This window comes from Suricata suricatta, chromosome 15 (assembly GCF_006229205.1).
Source record: "Suricata suricatta isolate VVHF042 chromosome 15, meerkat_22Aug2017_6uvM2_HiC, whole genome shotgun sequence".
NCBI classification, from domain to species: domain Eukaryota; kingdom Metazoa; phylum Chordata; class Mammalia; order Carnivora; family Herpestidae; genus Suricata; species Suricata suricatta.
In genome coordinates this window covers 41,586,465-41,604,098 of record NC_043714.1, presented here as the reverse complement: position 1 = coordinate 41,604,098, position 17,634 = coordinate 41,586,465, and the positions used below count along the sequence as shown (strand labels likewise).

Sequence of the window (17,634 nt, the reverse complement as noted above, 5' to 3'; positions counted from 1 at the left end):
TGTATGGAAACCAATTTGACAATAAACTATTTTTAAAAAAAGAAAAGAAAAAAGTGTCTTAGGTTAGAATCATTTTTATAAAAATAAATTTAAAAAAGTAAAAAAAAGACCCTTGTTGGGCTGTATGCTGACGGCTCAGAGCCTGAAGCCTGCTTTAGATTTTCCCCTCTGTTCCTACCCCACTTGCTATCCAAAAATAAACATTAAAAAAAAAAACCCAAAACAAAATTAAAACTGAGAACCTAAATCTGTCTCCAAAGAGATACAGCAAAATCCATTAAGATCCTGTAGGAAGAATTCTTAAACATTCTCTGGTCATGTTTCATACATAAAATAAGTGCTTTGGGCTTCTCTGGCTTCCAATACAAAACCATGGTAAGATCCTGGGAGAAAGCAACTAAGGCCGTTCTTTATTTATTTTTATTTTTTAATGTTTTTTTTAAATTTATTTTTGAGAGACAGTAAGAGCAGGGGAGGGTCAGAGAGAGAGGGATACACAGAATTGGAAGCAGGCTTCAGGTTCTGAGCGGTCAGCACAGAGCCTGATGCGGGGCTCGAACCCAGGAACTGTGAGATCATGTCCTGAGCTGAAGCCGGATGCCCCGGGCCGTTCTTTAAAGTAGAGCGAGGACATATATAGTAAGGATCAGAAACTTGGTATCATATAGTGAAAAGCATCCCAGGAAGGTCATATCAAGTACTTTAATCATTTAATCTCTAAAATGGGGCGCCTTGGGGACTCAGTTAAGCATCCAACTTTGGTTCAGATCATGATCTCGCCGTCTGTCAGCTTTGGGCTGACAGCTCACAGCCTGGAGCCTGCTTCGAATTCTGTGTTTCTCTCTCTCTCTCTCTCTCTCTCTCTCTCTCTCTCTCTCTCTCTCTCTCTCTCTCTCTCTGCTCCTTCCCCACTCGTGCTTGGTCTCTCTCTCAAAAATACACATTAAACAAAAAAATTTAAAAGAAAAACAATAATGAGGGGCGCCAGGGTGGCTAGGTCGGTTGAGCATTCGACCTCGGCTCAGGCCATAATCTCACGGTCTTTGGATTCGAGCCTTGGGTTGGGCTCTGTGCTGACAGCTCAGAATCTGGAGCTTGCTTCATAGTCTGTGTCTCCCTCTCTCTCTCTCTCTGGCCCTCCCTCGCTCGCTCTCTGCCTCTCTCTCTCAAAATAAAATAAAGACAAAAATTTTTTTTAAAATGAGAATTTTATGTATCTAATTTCCTTTGCTATTAAAAACAATACCGAAATCAATATCCTTGTTCACACGTTTCTGAGCAACTGTGACTGTTTCCTAAAAGCTGACACACGTTGACAGCTTACCAACTGGTCCGATTTTACATTTCTGATGCTGGTGGGAGAGGCTCTATGCTTCCTATTTTGAATGATCCGTCACTGGACATTTATATCAAGGTACAACGTTCGCAACAAAGAAATTCTTAAGTTAGCCCTGTTCGTTGCTCTCTGTGCAAAGTGCGCTTACAAGGTCGCACTAGCACTGCCACTAAAGAGGGGAGTTTGGCGGAGCCAGCACCGGACGCCACCGTTCTCCGAGGCCGGCAACGTGGGCGAGGGCAGGGGAGGGCACACAGCTGCTTCGAACCCGCGCGGAACTGACGCGGGAAGGTGGACTCGGGGGCTGAGAAGCACCGTTGTATCCCCTAGTCCCCCAAAGCCGCGGCTTCGGTATAGAGGAGTTCAGCGGTACTAAGACCGTGGTCAGCCGCCGGCGCCTCTTCTCACCGCGCCTCCCGTCTCACCCTCAGTCGGTTTTTCTAACTCCCGCCCAGTTCGACGTTCCTTGGTTCCTCAGTCTGCAGCTCGAACAACAGAGTAACACAGCTTTAAGTCCCGCAGCAAAAAGTATACGTAAAGCTCCACTGCAACTCTAACTGGCGGCGACGGACGCAAACTTCAGCGGCCCTCCACTTTTGCCCCGCCCCTTCCACTTGCGGCTTGCTTCCGGTTCCGGCATCCCGTCTTTGCAGTGAAGAGCTTTGCATTGTGGGGACTCTTTCCTTTCTCCTTCCCGGCCATCTTGGCGACTGCTTTTGGTGAGTGGGCTCCCCGGGTCGGAGGTGCAGGCCGCAGCGCAGTGGGTTGCCGTTTGGAGTTCCGATCCTGAACGCCCTGTCCTGTCCTTTGTCTGTTCTAGGTTGGGTCCGTCCCGCACCTAAGGCAGGAAGATGGTGGCCGCAAAGAAGACGGTGAGTGCAGCGGGCCAGGGCCGGAAGCCGATTCACGTGGAGGGATGTCTCGGCCGGGGTGGGCAGATGTGAGCACACTGGGAAGACAAAATGCTCCCTGGCTTGGAGAGACCCGAGAGGAAACCGAGCGGTCCTCTCAGTGACTTGGGATCCTAGACGTAGGACGTTTTTTTTTCTTAAGGGTTCAGCTTCCAGAAAGTTGGATGCGGTTTTGAGATGGTTAAAAGCAAGGCCTTCAGGTCCGTCTTAAATGTTTGCTTTGTAGAAAAAGTCGCTGGAGTCCATCAACTCTAGGCTCCAACTCGTTATGAAAAGTGGAAAGTATGTGCTGGGGTACAAGCAGACTCTGAAAATGATCAGGCATGGCAAAGCGAAACTGGTCATCCTCGCCAACAACTGTCCAGCCTTGAGGTAATCAATCCAAGGAACCTTGAGTGTGTTTGTCGCCCACTGCATATTCATCGGAGGGAATAACCAGAGTGTCAGCGTGGGTAATCGGGGTAGCACGAACTCGGCTTTATGTAAAATTTGTTTTCGAGCGAGCATCTGCAGAAAAATGTGCGGTTGCTTCTGTCGTGATTAGGTCTTGAGGTGCCCCCCCCCCTTCCTCCCCGCCATCGTGTTTTCCGTTTGTAAACTTGTGGAGAAGTGTGGCAAGAAGGAGAAAACCATGGAACGTCAGAGTTTGAGGGAGATACAGACATTTTTTTCCCGGTGTGTTTTGTGTCATGCCTTTTTGGTCATTCTTTAAAAGTACTCGTTCTGAGGGCTGCCTTGATTTCTACGCAGGGTTAGTCGTGGGTTAGTGGGTTCAAGCCCCACATAGGGCTCTGCGCTGACAGTGCGGAGCCTGCTTGGGATTCTCACCCCTTCTCTTTGCCCCGCCACCCCCGTTTGTGTGTGCACGCGGGGTCTCTCTCTCTCTCTCTCTCTCTCTCTCTCTCTCTCTCTCTCTGTCTCTCTCATTTTTTGAACTAGTTACAGTATAGTAAAGCTAAGATAAAAGTTCAAGCTGGCTGCGGAGCTACAAATTCCTAGCTCCCCAAGTTTTTGCTTGATTTCACTGTTTTGAAGTTGAACTTCGTATGGAAAATAAGTTAAAGAGACTTGGACTGTGCAGAATATAAGCCATGTGATCAGTGCTGCATTGAGTTTTTTCTGTGATAATGTATACCTTGCTCCTGGCATTTTATCTAGGGTGCCTGTACATAATGGGCTTGCCTGGAGTGCTCTGTGCTCCATCCTTTCCCCTGTCTTGGTTTTCAGGCTTACCTCCTGTCTCAGTGCTTCTCAAGCGTGAATGTGCACACAATTACTGGTAATCTTGTTAAATGCAGGATCTGATTTAATGGGACGGGACCTGACATTATGCTTTTTTTTATTGTTGTTAATTTTTTTAATGTTTGTTTTTGAGGGAGAGAGAGACTGGGAGGGTGGGCATAGAGAGGGAGACACAGAATCTGAAGCAGGCTCCAGTCTCTAAGCTGTCAGCACAGAGCCCGATGTGGGGCTCAAACTCAAGAACTTAACCAACTGAGCCTCCCAGGTCCAAAATGTTTATTTTTTTATTTTGAGAGAGAGAGAAAGAGAGAGAGCGAGCCCACGAGCAGGAGATGGGCTAGGGAGAGGGAGAGCAGGAATCCCAAGTGGGCTCCCCGCTGTCAGCACAGAGCCCTATCAGGGGCCACAAACTATGAGACTGTGACCTGTGCCGAAACAGAGTTGGTGGACACTTAACCAGTTTGAGTCGCCCAGGCGCCCCTGACATTAATGCATTTTCAAAAGCACACACACCACTGCTGGTCTGTGGATCCATATTTTGAGTAATAGGCAAGCTTCTGTTAGGACTCTTCTAATTTGTAAAACTGTTAAAGTCTGTCTACTAAGTTGACACAGAAATTTAATCTTATGTAAGTAATATTCCCCATCTAGGATTCAGGGCATCAGAAAGTGGTAAGAGTGGTTTATTTTTTTATTATTATTTTTTTAAGTTTATTTTTGAGCGAGCCAGAGAGAGCATGAGAGGGGAAGAGTGAAGAGACAGTGAATCCTAAACAGGCTCCACACTGTCCGTGCAGAGCCCAGTGCAGGCCTTGAACTATCATAAACCTTGAGATGGTGACCTGAGCTGAAACTGAATTGAAAGCTTAACCCATTGAGCCACTGGGTGCCCCAGAAATGTTTATCTTTTAAAGGGAACATGGGTTTGGATTCTGGATTTAAAAATTGGATTAAAAAAATGAGTGTTTTACTTAAGAGATTGTTGTGCGATTATACAATGTAAAGTGTCTGGTGTGTAGTAAATGCTAAGTAAATATTTTTATTGCACATCCTACCCTCTTTTCCATGAGCATTGTTATGGTCTTAAACATAGATATTCAGAAGATAATTTGCTGGTTGTCCATTTCTCCTAAAGGACCAAAGGAAAGGATAGTTTGTCTTGGCTAATGGATATGATACTTTTTTTAGAGTAATTACTGGTTTAATGACTGTTGGAAGGCCATACCAGCATTAAGTCTACTGAAGGACATAGTAACATTTACTCTGTCCGTCATCTGGTATGGCATTTATTTATTTGTCTTTTGTTTACCAAAGGAAATCCGAAATAGAGTACTATGCCATGTTGGCCAAAACTGGTGTCCATCACTACAGTGGCAATAATATTGAATTGGGCACAGCTTGCGGGAAATACTACAGAGTGTGCACACTGGCTATCATTGATCCAGGTATGTTTTTGAAGTGTTCCCTTTATAATATAATTAGTAGAAGTACTCTTTGTTATACAAATGTCTTGATAATTAGGTTCAGATATTGAAAATATGGATATCCTGTTTTATTTCATGGAAAATTAATAACATAAGTACATTGCGATAGGTCTAGGTATAAATGAAGTTTTTTTTACTTTGAAATTCTGAATTTTGTTTGAACCCCTTAAAATTTAGGACCTTGGTAAAGGTGAAATTATAAAAGGTGGGAGGAGGGATCAAGTGAAATAGAAGAAGGAAATCCTTCCTGGCTGCCTAGGGACAAATGGGTACAGATTCAGTTGAGAAAAAGATTGTTATATTTTGAATTAGGAGTTTTTAATTAATTTGTAAAAGATTGCGAATATTCTCGCTGTTCTGATTTTGTAATAATCAGGGCAGGCTAAACATTCGCTATATTAAGACCATGCATGTGTCCCCAGACTTAGTTCTTTCCCTGGGTCTGGTTTTATCAATGCTGGTGATAAATCAAGTCTGACTTATATGATGGATCTGTGGGAAATGTCTGTGACTCTAGGTATCTGATCATCCTTGAGAAATGATAGCAAAGCTAGTGTAGTAACTTTTGAAGATAACCATTGCTAATTTGATGATTACCAGTTGCCATTAAACAAATTGTAAAACTATTATGTTTTATTTTCTAGGTGATTCTGATATCATTCGAAGCATGCCAGAACAGACTGGTGAAAAGTAAATCACAATTTTTCTTTAATAAAACTGGCCAGAGCTTGTTTTAAAAACTGTATTCATTTCAGTTATTTTCTTTGTATCTTTCTGTGTCCATACATTTTCCTGAAGAAAGGATTTGATAGGATGAGGCACTTAGATACAGAGGTCAGACTTTGGGTTTAATAGCTATACATTCCAGTTTCCAGTTTCCTTTTTATAAAGGGAGTGAAGAGTTCCTTTCCTGGACTAGATATTTAAGAGATTCCAGTCTTGGGATATTGTTGGCATTTTATATTTGAATATGTTTGAGAGGCAGCAAAGATCAATACACAGAATTAAACCAGAATTGTAATTTATAATGCAGCTTAAATCTATAAATCTGAGTAGCAGAGATGGTTAAATGAAATAACCCCACCCAACATGTTTTCAGTCCGTGAAAAGTTCTATTGAACTTTAATGAAGGATTTTTCCGAAGGGTGTGCCGTGGTTCAGGTGGAAGAAATGTATGTAGAGCACTTTAGAATAATCCCAGGTTTTCAGTAAGTGCTACATCCAGTTGCCCAAAGTTTGTTTTATATAATTTTATTCCTAGAAGATACACTGTGAAGTAAGTGTATTTGGTGTTGAGATTTTTGGGAGGCTACATACTACATCTCCCAAGTCCGCTGGAACCCTTTTCCCACATTTCCTTTGGGGCATTTTCAGGAGTTAATGTAGATTATCTTAATGTACATACAGAGTCCAGTGTTGCTGTATATACTGGGGTATACTCCTCACAGTCCTGTGCTGTGCTTTCAGGCTGCAAGAGTCAGAAATCACCATACCTTTTGGACTTCAGATCATTCAACTCCTATAGTAGATGAGTGAGACCTAGATGAGGCCATCAATGCTCTATGGACTGTCACAAGACTTCCTTCAGTGTTTCTTTTGAGAGAGCCTGAGCACAGTGGGGGAGGGGCAGAGAATCTTAAGCAAGCTCCACCCACCTACTGAGCCACTAGGCACCCCTGAAGCTTTAGTTGCTGTGGTAGCCATGGGTGGTTCAGATCCCAGTTTCATAGATGGGGGTATGGGTTTCTTTCAAGCTAACATTACATAATTTTAGTTTATGTGTGGAATTAACATGAGGTTAGGGATATAACTGAAGAGTAGCTAGTTTTACTGGTTGGTCAGTTATTTCTCCATTTGGGGGCACTACTGACCTTTTTCAATGAGATTTCTTTGTTGGGGAGGACTGAATGTTGCAGGATATTTTTCACTCATGTATCTACCATGTAATGAAGTGTAATGACACTCCCAAATGCTACCCCATGCTTTCAAAGTAGCATCTCCTGGGTGACAGCCACAGAGATCGGACGATCTGTAAATTTATTTTCTTAGTTTTTTTTTTTTCTTGAGAGAGACATCATGAGTAGGGGAAGTGCAGAGAGAGACCCAGAATCCAAAGCAGGCTCCAAGCTCTGAGCTGTCAGCATGGAGCCTCACTCGGGGCTTGAACTCCCAAGAGATCATGACGTGAGCCGAAGCTGGACTCTTAATGGACTGAGCCACCATGGTGCCCCTATAAATGTTTTTAATGTGCTCGTGTCTTCCTCACCAGGGAGTGGTGTGTTGAAAATGGTTTAAAATGTTTGAGATCTGTCTAATAAGAATTGCTTGGTCAGACTACATCTGGTCTCTAATGGGATTAGTCTTGGGTTAAGGAAGTTGGTGTGTTTATTTTCTACTTGATAAATGTAGTCTTTCAAGTTGAGCTTGCAGCTATTTGGGTTATTTTTGGATTATTTTTCCCTCCAGGTTGACCAGTTACAATTTAGTTAAGGGGTGGTACCTGAAAGAATACATTGTTGCCTGTGCCAGCCTACCATTTCTTTGTAACGTGTTGCAGGGCTTGTGGCTGCAGGCCTTTTGGAATGATGGCTTTTAGAAAATAATTTGTGATTTCTAGGGGCTTCTAGTGATAATATGGTATAAGGTCATTCAGCTTTTGCTTTTTCTTTATATGTGCTTTTTGTGCCCTTATTGTTTAAGCAAGAAAGAAATTTAAAGTTCAGAGAAAAGTTTAAAGCTAGTAGATAGGAAACATATCTCCCCCATTCTGGCCTGGGACAACTGTGATGAAGTGCCATTAAAATACTGCCAGAACTGAAGAAAATGCCACTAGTTAGGAAGATCTGGGAAGGTCTAAGTTGGCGTTTTTAAATGTAATTTTCTGATTATAATCAAAGTAATGTGTTTGGGAAGCTCTACTATGCAGGGGATTGCAGGAAATTCCAGCCAGTTGGATTTATTCCATACTTGCACTGAGCTGTTAGGTCTGGAGATAAAAATGTCCCAGAGAAGAGGTTGGGTTTTGTGGAGGGTGTTAATTGCAATCAGTGTGGTGTGGTGGCAGGGGCAAAAGGTGCACAGAGAAGAAACAGACTTGAGGCTGGCCATGAATGCAATGAATTGGGCCTTCTGGAAGATCTGGTTCATGGGAAACAATTCTCTTTGCCTTGTTGCAAATCTTACTTCCAGTTGTCTTTTGGGGGAGGGGCTCCCCCTGTGTGCAGTGGCATCTGGTTTCCTTGCCCTCCTCTTCAGGCCTCCATCCTCTTCTAGCTTGATGGGGTACCACTGGGTTACTGTAGAACCTTTTGTATAGCATTGCTCACATCTGTTTCTCACTAAACTAAGATCCTAGAGGACAGACGCCGCATTTTCAACTCTGTTATCACTTAGGAGTTCAAACACCAGGCCGAATGACTTTTAGGGTTTAAACATTAATTTAGTTCTCATTGATAGGCTTCTGGCTTTCTAGGCCAGAATTTCCTCTAAATCTTGTTCGTAGTAGGTCTTGAACATCTTGTACATTTACTGTAATTTACTGTTCCTATCTCTTTGCTTCAAAAGATAACTTAGGAGTAGGAATCTTCCAAAGTACTTTCCTCAGGGTAAGGTAAGCAAAGCATTCATTGTCTCAACACGTATGTACTTAAATTACCATCTTTGTGTCAGATATTCTGGGAGGCTGAGGAATAAAAACTAGGTAATAATTGAATAATGTACACATTAAGCCATTAAGCCTCTTGACAATCCAATGAGATAGTACTGTTGGTCCCATTTGACAGATGAAGAAATCAAGGCTTGGAAAGGTCATGAAATAAATGCAGAACCTTTATACCTGAGACATACATACAAATAACAAGGAAAATGGAGAAATATTTCAGATTTTAGATAACCTTAAATAACTTGGATTAATATGTAAATTTGATGGATTGTTTGGAGGTCTTTGTTTCTTATGAAGGCATTTTCCTCGCCAATATGAAGAAAGTTGAAAACCCTCTGATGTGTATTTAACATCTAAAAATGGACTGGGGGGAGGTGCAGTCTGTAGAGCCACTAGAGGGAGCAGGGTCCTAACAGAAAGCGCAGTGCAGTTGAGCCAAGGAAGCAAAGTCTGAACTAGGAGTGTGTCTCAGAAGGAGAGGCCAGCCTGAGTCCATCTTTTACTTCCTAATGAAAACCCGTTTTCAGGGTCAATTGGATGACTCCTACAAATATAACCCGAAGGTCTGGTACTTGGAACCACAGCTTAATTTATACTTAGAATCCAGTGACTTTCAGATAGGAGCGTAGCCTAGATGTGCTTCTCACTACCGCATTGCCCTGTGGGTGGACATTCTGATGAAAACACTCATCTTGAAATATTTAAACAAGCATACCAAAGGTGTTCTGTTTAAAAAGCATCGTTTGGCCTCAAATACAGTTGCTTCCATGGGAGGGATGTCATGTTGGGGGTCCTCATTTCTTCATGAAGCTGTTACCTGTGTTGTTTCCTGCTGTTCTGAGTACTTTGGAAGACTTGATGTCTCCTTTGACCCTTATATTCCTGTGTCCTTCCTTATTTTCTCAGGGACAACCACTATTGTGGTGTACATTCTTCCAGAATATTTCTTGTACTTACATGTACATATTTATCTGAACAACTAGTAATGTTTGTGTGTTTTTTAAATTTATGCAAATGGTATGCTAAACATGCTTTTTACCATTGGCTTTTAAAAATTGTTTTTGAGTTTTACCATGTATACATGTAGATTTAGTGCATTCCTTTTATTTTTTTTCCTGTTATTTAAGTTTATTTATTTTGAAAGAACAAGAAGGGGAAGGGAGAGAGGGGAGAGAGAATCCCAAGCAGGCTCTGCACAGTCAGTGTGGAGCCCAATGTGGGGCTCAAATTCAGGAACTGCGAGATCATGACCCAACCAGAAACCAAGAGCCAGATGCTCAACACACTGAGCTACCCGGGGGACCCTGATTTATTTTAATTTTTTTTTATTTTAGTAGGCTTCACACCCAGTGTTGAGCCCAAAGCAGGGCTCAAATGCATGCATGACCCTGAGATCAAGAGTCAGATGCTTAACCAACTAAGCCACCCAGGTGCCCCTAGTGCGTTCCTTTTAAGTAGATAGTATTTCTGAGGTATGGGCTGGGCCACAATTCTGACAGTTCCCTTTGTGATGATGATTAGGTTATTTCTGACTTGTAAACTTGAGAAACCTTTTCATACCGGTCTCCTTGCCTGTATGTGCTAAAGTCCTCTAGTTAGATGCTTGTAAGTGCAGTTGGTGGAGTGCAGGGTTGTGGGCATTTTTGCTTCACTAAAATGTTCATTTGCACGTGCATGCCCATTTGCATTCTTGCTAATAGTGCTCCATTTTTTACATCCTTGTCATGCATACTAATTCTTGCCACGCTGATTTTTTAAACTTGCATTTTCCTAATTGCCAGCAAGATTAAACTTTTTTTTAGAAAGGGACAGAGAGAGAGAGAGAGAGAGAGAGAGAGAGAGAGAGAATCTTAAGCAGGCTCCATGCCCAGCACAGAGCCTGACGTGGGGCTTGATCCCACAACTCTGGAATCATGACCTGAGCCGAAATCAAGGGTCGGATGCCTAACCAACTGAGCCACCCAGGTGCCCCAAATATTTTTTCAAATGCATATTGACCATTCCCCATATACAGATACCTCATATTTAAATTTAAACTAGGAATATTTACACAGAATACCATTCTCTGAAGTGGTGAACTTTAATATTGTATAAAAAAAATCCCAACTTGTTAATACAAGTGCATATGTCTATGATTTTATGCATACATCCATATACATATATCAAGGTAAAAGTCCAATACAGAAAAATAGCTTTTCCTATGGCCAGTGTTCTACAGGAGTCAGACCACAAGCTGTTTGTCCGATGAGCTCGCAACACACTAAGGTAGGACAAGGCCAGAGCAAATCATGTCCACACGGTACGTTACAGAGTATCCTGCATAGCTTATTTGTTCTCACTGGATAATCGCATTTTAGGGCTCTGAAGGATTTTTTTCTCAATAAATTTATACAAGTTAGTGTATATTTTTTGCCTTTGTTCTATAGCAAACCAGCTAAGGACTAGCTACATTTTAGTTGACAACCTTCTAGAATTAACAATAGGCTGAGCTTTGGGGCTCCGAACTGCTTTCATCGTCAGCCTTGCTACAATGATGTACAAATATGGAGGGCGTCCCAAACCCTCATCTGTATCTCAGGCGATTTTCCAGCGCTTCCATCCTCTGTGTCATTTCTTCTAGTAAATCTCAAATTAAGGAAGAGGAATCTGAATTACCTGTTTTTATTTACATGCAAATACAACTTGATTTATCTACATAAAAATTTGTCCTGAAAAATAAAAAGCTTTTCCACTCCTGTTAAATGTTTTTAAACTCTAATCTGAAGGTTTTCATTCAACACATGGTATAAACACTATAAATCTCTTTCGGGTTAAATACTTTTTTCACATCAAAGCTAGAGAGTTCAGTTAAAAGTATTCTTTTAGAAAAATGTTGAATTCTACTCACATCTATGTTGCTTGTAAAGCAGTTGGCCAGAGCACACCTTTGGGAGCCAGAAGCAGGTGATAACGTTGGGAATGTTGTGAGGCTTAATAAGAGATGAAGTCAGAAAAGAAAAGAGTTTGGGGAGTTTTCACCCACGACGCCAGATACAGGCAAAGGGGAGCAGCCTTGAAGTCTTTTGACCTATGCTTTCTCTCTTTTTTTTAAGTGTATATTTTTGAGAGACAGAGACAGAGAACGTGAATGAGGGAGGGGCAGAGAGAGGAGACACAGAATCTGAAGCAGGCTCCAGGCTCTGAACTGTCAGCACAGAGCCTGATGTGGGGCTTGAACTCACGAACAGCAAGATCATGACCTGAGCCGAAGTTGGATGCTTAAATGACTGAGCCACCCAGGCGCCCCTATGCTCTTTTATATATAACTTCCTTAGTCTCTTCTGAAACAGACCCTTAGAAGTGGGGTGGGAAAGGGCAGAGGTGAGGGGCATTAGAACAGGCATTTGTCTTCATGTAAGCTCCTTAATCCCCTCCACCCACCCTCTTGGTGACAGAGTGAGAACCTGGATTCATCACCCACATTAACCACTGTCAGATTATTTTACTTAGGGGAGTATATTTCCAGCTTTCAGAAAGGGAATTGCTACATCTGTTCCTTATTATATCAACCCATTGGCACAGAGATAGTTCAGAATTCGACCATTTCCCTATAGGCTAGATGATGCCTGTGGAGATAGACATCAGCCAGCTTTGGTAAGCTTACTGTAATTTGAAGTTCAGAGCAGCTGGCAGTATGGAAACACTGAATCCTCATTTCTCCATTATCTCAAAGCATTCCTTTTATTTGTAATAATTGGTTTAATGACTCATCGGACCCTGCAGTTCCCTTGACAGAATGTTTCATCTTAGAGTGCTGATATAAAAGATCTCTGCTGCCAAACAAACAAACAAAAACCCCAGTCTTCTAGAAACTACACACTGGACAACAGTGGCTGCAGTGTGGCTTAGGGCCAAAGACGGAGTTTGAAACCTCTTCATTCTACATTCTTTGCCTGGACTTCCTGTCCCTTTGATGTGCATCAGACCTGGTACATAGCCTTTTCCTCCCAGCAGAGAGGAGTTAAAATTTAAGTCCATTTTCTCTTTATTTTGCATACTGCCTGGCAGACTGGCCTTCCTGCTACACCCCTAGAACAGCACATAACAACTAAGTGCTTGACCCTGGCCACGAAGCTTGGCTTGCCCTTGACTCTCAAACACCTATCAGACTGCTTAAGTGAAAAGCCTTTCTGGGAGTTCACTACTCTTGAGTTTGTGGAAATAGCTTCATTTGATATATACCCACAAATCGTATTTCCGAAGTTTGGTAAGATCCTTTGAATTCCCTATAGAAAGAAGCATAATATCAGAAAAGGATATAGCGTTGCGTTAACTTTCTCACTTCTTCATTTGCAAGGTTCTGGAACATTATAAGGTTTTCACATTTGCACTGATCATGCTTTTCTTCCAAAGGACTTCCTGAGAAAGCACATGGAAAATGTTCACTCACCTCTATAACCCACCAGACTTCCCAGATGCATAATAGGACTGAATCAGCATAAGGAAGAAACCAAAATGAAAGAACTGTTCAACTTCTTCCGCACAGCCGGATCCAGTAAATACCAGGAAAGGGCTGCGTGTACTTCCGACACCGCCTTTCGTGTGGATTGCGGGGGAGGCTACCCCAGTTTCCCTCAGTTACTTTTTAGTTCTCATTTTACTTAAGGCCTTCTCTTTCCCTCTATCCTGCTCCCTCCTCCCTCCTTACGTTTCCTCCTCTCGGCTGAGTTTGTTGGCAAGCTAAGAGGCTGGCATCAAGTTCCCTTATAGTAATACTGTATTTGGAATTACCTGAAGATTTGGTTGAATGGAAAAGTTTTTGTGTGGACCGTGAAACACTGTCTTCTTCAAACAGATATCGGTGTTGCACTGCAAAATTAGAACAGGAAAGTAGGTCTCGGATATTTATGGTGACTGGCTCAGGTTCTGTAAAGAGAGAGAAAACTGAAGTCAAACCTGCTTACCACGGTTGTGGTTCTAAGACAGCGGTCAGCTGTCAGAGTAAGGGACTTGCTGTTCCTAGCCTGTGGCACACAGCTTTACTCTGGGACACACTGTGGCAAAAGACTGTCAGCAGAGAGGCTATTACCAAATAGCGGTTAAAGTGGAGAGTAAATGTTTCCTTTCTGACCGAGGGGGAAAAGCCATAGTTAACGTAATTCAAATCTTACTCGCTTTCACTCTTTTATAACTTTTGTCTGGGGCAAACCAGGGTGGAAGCATCCACCTAAGGTTCTAGAAACACTGCTTTTTAAAATTTACCTGTTGGCTTTTTAGGATTTTACCTGTGCGCTGGTGGGCCCTCTCTGGCAGGTCCCCTGCTGGGGAGTCCTGACTTCCGTCAGAGTCTTCCAGAGCTGAGAGGAAACATGACCAAAAGGAGTGACAGTTGTCTGCATGCATGTGTGCTCTTTAGGAAACTGGTCCCAGACCAGTTCCTTACCTACGTGCCGTAACCCAGGGGATTTCGGTTTCATTTGGCGACACCAGTTTCAAAAAGCAATTGGTTCCCAGGATAATCCAAGATCACTCTAGGGATGTTCTCTAGTAAGAGAAACCTGGACCCCTCAAGTGTATCTTACTTAAGAATGCCTCCAAAAATGTCATGTGTACAAGGTCAGGGCGGTGGGTGGGGGAGGAAGTTAAAGTTGTCCAAGGACTGAGCTGTTGTGACAAAGCCTCTACTGGACATTTCAGTTTGAACCAAACAGCCTAGAAGTGAAATCGTGTCCACTCGAATTAGAAATCGGAAAGGCCTGGGGCCCCTGGGTGGCTCAGCTTTGCCTCAGGTCATGAGCTCATGGTTCACAAGTTCGTGCCCCACATCCAGCTGTATGCTGACAGCTCAGAGCTTGGAGCCTGCTTTGGATTCTGTGTCTCCCTGTCTCTCTGCCCCTCCCCTGCTTCTGCTCTGTCTGTCTCTCTCAGAAATAAATCAAAAAAAAAAAAAAAGAAAGAAACTTGAAAGGCCTTCTCCCCCTGGGCCCCCCTTCATCTCGTTGTTCTTTCCTTTAGAGGAGTAAAACACATGGCTTCGCTTGGGATTTTATTAGTGACTGACCCTGGGCCACGAGTAAGGGCACGGGGCAGAGCCGCTGCGATAGGGAGGCCCTTGGCACAGGGGCGCAGCGGGCGGACGCACAGGGAGCTCCTGGACACAGCAGAGCCCACCTTCTGTAAACACGAGCACCCCGCGCGGGAAGGCATTCTTTACATTTGAAATCTGAATCCCTTTCCACTCCATTACAGGCATATCCTGAAATTGCGCAGCAGCTCTCCTGATGTGGATCATGTTTGTTTCTTAGTTAAATAATCATTTCTGTAGGGGTTTTCTGGGGATTCAGTATACTGGTGTGTGAAAAGATTTATCAGACTGCTCAGCACAGAGCAAGTGCTCATCGATTCTAGCTGTTCCTTGTCTTCTCTCTCTCCCGTTCCCCTTTTTGTGCTTAGTGTTTCCAGGCATTCCTGGCCCTGAACACCAGGGAGGCACTTTTTTGAGCACTTTGAAGGAACAGGTTGAGAATTTCTCATTCAAGGGCTCGTGCCGTCCTGTGTGATGGGAAGAGCTCTCCTGTAAGTAAGTGATAGTACCTTCACAGATGCCTTTCTGTAGTTTTTCACTTATCTCTCCCATTGTACTGAAGTCTTCGGCATAGAAGAGATGCTTGTCCGTGGGCTCAGAGGCAATCTCTTGTAGTTCTTCCTCAATAGCCTTTCCTACTCCGACAGCATACATAGTTATACCTAAGTTGCAGAGTAAATTAAGAACAAGGTAGTTAGAGCTGTGTTCCCAGAGTCTGGAGGTTGTGTGTACCTCACTCAAAGCCTGGTGGTTATTCAATAGTGTGACTTGAGGGGTTCATGTCAACTCCCCTTTATTTCTCCACCATTTGTATTTTGGCTCTATGAAAAAAATAAGAGGGGTTTCTGAGAGAGAGGAAGGTGAAACATCTAAGGGAGGGTGGGAGCTAGACCGCCAACCTGTTGCTCAGCTCAAGGCAAGGTCATTTAACAAACCTTCACCTTTTGCCTGAGTTAACTCTGAGGATAAAGTAGAAAAGAGCACTATCTTACAGCTTACTAAATAGGAATCTCTTCTGGGAGAATTCTAAGCAGCAGGTCAATTTGTGACCTTCGAGCCTAGATTCTACTTCTGAAAGGTACAAGACCGGAACCTTAAATGATGGGGCGGGAGGGCGGGGCGGGGGAAGCTACACTCCACTCACTTACCTTGAAAGGACAAAGCCTTCCGAGGAGGTGCTAAGCTGAAAAGTAAAGTCTGCAGACCATTGGAAATCCCCAAAGTCAGAAAGAAAGAAAGAACAAACAAGTACCAACCTTAGATTTCAACAGGGATATGAAAAAAAAAGCTTTTCTAAACACAAATCATGAGACTGCCTTCCTTCATATGTGCTTCGCTTGAAAGTAAAACATGATAAGAACTTAAATTCTTCTTGATTTTCAACATTTTTTAAGCACTGATGTCTTGTTCTGGCTAATTCATTAGGCTAGATTTTTTATTTTTAAGTACACATAAAAATGGCTCTTTAAGCCAAGGGGCAAGAGTTATGTCTTGTTCTAAGTCTGTGTAAGGTCAACAGGCAAGTTCAACATATTTGTCCGGGAGCCCAGTGACCTTATGAAGACTTCCTAAAAAGGATAACTGCTATTTTAAGATTATATTAGCTACGCATAGAAATAATTAAAGTCATCAGAGGATGTCACTTCAGGTAAATCTTCTTGATTTAAATTTTTTAAAATGTTTATTTATTTTTAAGAGAGAGAAAGAGACAGAGCATAAGCTGCAGAGGGGCAGAGAGAGAAGGAGACACAGAATCGGAAGCAGGCTCCAGGCTCTGAGCTGTCAGCACAGAGCCCTATGTGGGGCTCAAACTCAGGAACTGAGAGGTCATGACCTGAGCTGAAGTCTGATGCTTAACCAACTGAGCCATCCAGGCGCCTCATATCTTGTTGATTTTAGAACCAAATCTCACCTGCCACCTACCTGTCTTTGGGTGGGTGATTTGTAGAAGTTTGAGCAGGGAAAAGAGTATGGTAGACTGGTCTTAATGGGACAAATAGAAGGGCTAACCACTGTCTTTGGGGTAAGACACTTCCCCACGTGCCCTTTAAAAATTCAGGGCAGAGGTGGAGCGCCTGGGTGGCGCAGTGGATTAAGCAGCCAACTCGATCTCGGCTGGTGTCATGAACCCATCGTTCCTGAGTGTGAGCCCTGCATCAGCCCTGCTTGGGTTTCTGTCTCTCCTTTCCTCTGCCCCTCCCCTACTTGTCCTCTCTCTGTCTCTGTCTCTCTCTGACTCTCTCTCAAAATAAATAAATAAACTTTTAAAAATGCAGGCTAGTAGGGTCCATGGGTTTTACATGAGCTCCAGCAAGCTAGTCTGGAAGCAGAGGAACTGCGTATGGGCAGGCAGTTTTATAGCCCACTCAGATGATTCAGGGCAGGACAATTTTTGTGGCTACTATTCTATTGGGCTAGAGAAAAAGGAGTCAGTAGGGCGGTGCGCAAACCGAAGAGTGGTCAAATGTCCGTGCGAGTCAGCCTTTCTGTGAGGAGGAATGGAGTTCACTAATGGGATTGCTAGTACTTTCTCTCCTTGTTCATTTACACAGATCAGTCTCACACGTACTATGTGCCAGGCCTGGTCAGGGGATGGCTCCCTAAAGTTTTAGGTGAAGGCCTGGTCTGCATACCCTTTTCCCCCTGATAGGACTTGTTAAAGCAATGTACCCCCAACAATTTCTTAAAGAAAGTTACTTTCAAGCAAATTGTTTCAAAATCTCAAGTTTTCTCATCTCCCCAAGGAACCCAGTCATTTCACCTTATGCTATTTCTACCAACGACCCTAGCTTTGGGGTTTCCTCTGCCATACTTCACATGTATGCACCACTCAGGTAAGTTCAAGCCCCGTCCCCCAACATCACACATGGCTGAGCCCGCCTGAATAAGAGCCTGGAGCGGTCATCTCTTCCCACATTTTGATTTTCTCAGAAGCT

General features: G+C 43.2%; 2 protein-coding genes and 1 non-coding gene across 3 annotated transcripts in view; 2 read left to right on the top strand and 1 right to left on the bottom strand.

The window, feature by feature from the left end:
* The first annotated feature begins 1,974 nt into the window (after positions 1 to 1,974).
* Positions 1,975 to 5,718, top strand: RPL30 (ribosomal protein L30). Its single transcript, XM_029923445.1, has 5 exons — positions 1,975 to 2,055; positions 2,157 to 2,208; positions 2,474 to 2,619; positions 4,804 to 4,934; positions 5,618 to 5,718. Exons 2-5 carry the CDS (start codon positions 2,188 to 2,190, stop codon positions 5,665 to 5,667), a joined length of 348 nt encoding a protein of 115 aa, XP_029779305.1. The 5' UTR covers positions 1,975 to 2,055; positions 2,157 to 2,187; the 3' UTR covers positions 5,668 to 5,718.
* LOC115279560 lies at positions 5,311 to 5,442 on the top strand. Its single transcript, XR_003903513.1, has one exon. It is a non-coding gene; the product is annotated as a small nucleolar RNA SNORA72 (small nucleolar RNA).
* Positions 5,719 to 10,690: 4,972 nt separating the features above from the next.
* The window catches only part of MATN2 (matrilin 2), a 119,319-nt gene continuing 112,375 nt past the window's right edge, over positions 10,691 to 17,634 (bottom strand). The window contains exons 13-17 of the mRNA XM_029923881.1: positions 15,208 to 15,360; positions 13,899 to 13,970; positions 13,405 to 13,539; positions 12,934 to 13,032; positions 10,691 to 11,253 (exon numbers count right to left, since the gene is read on the bottom strand). Of these exons, the coding sequence (XP_029779741.1) occupies positions 11,198 to 11,253; positions 12,934 to 13,032; positions 13,405 to 13,539; positions 13,899 to 13,970; positions 15,208 to 15,360 (515 nt within the window). The 3' untranslated portion in view covers positions 10,691 to 11,197. The remainder of the gene's footprint in view (positions 11,254 to 12,933; positions 13,033 to 13,404; positions 13,540 to 13,898; positions 13,971 to 15,207; positions 15,361 to 17,634) is intronic.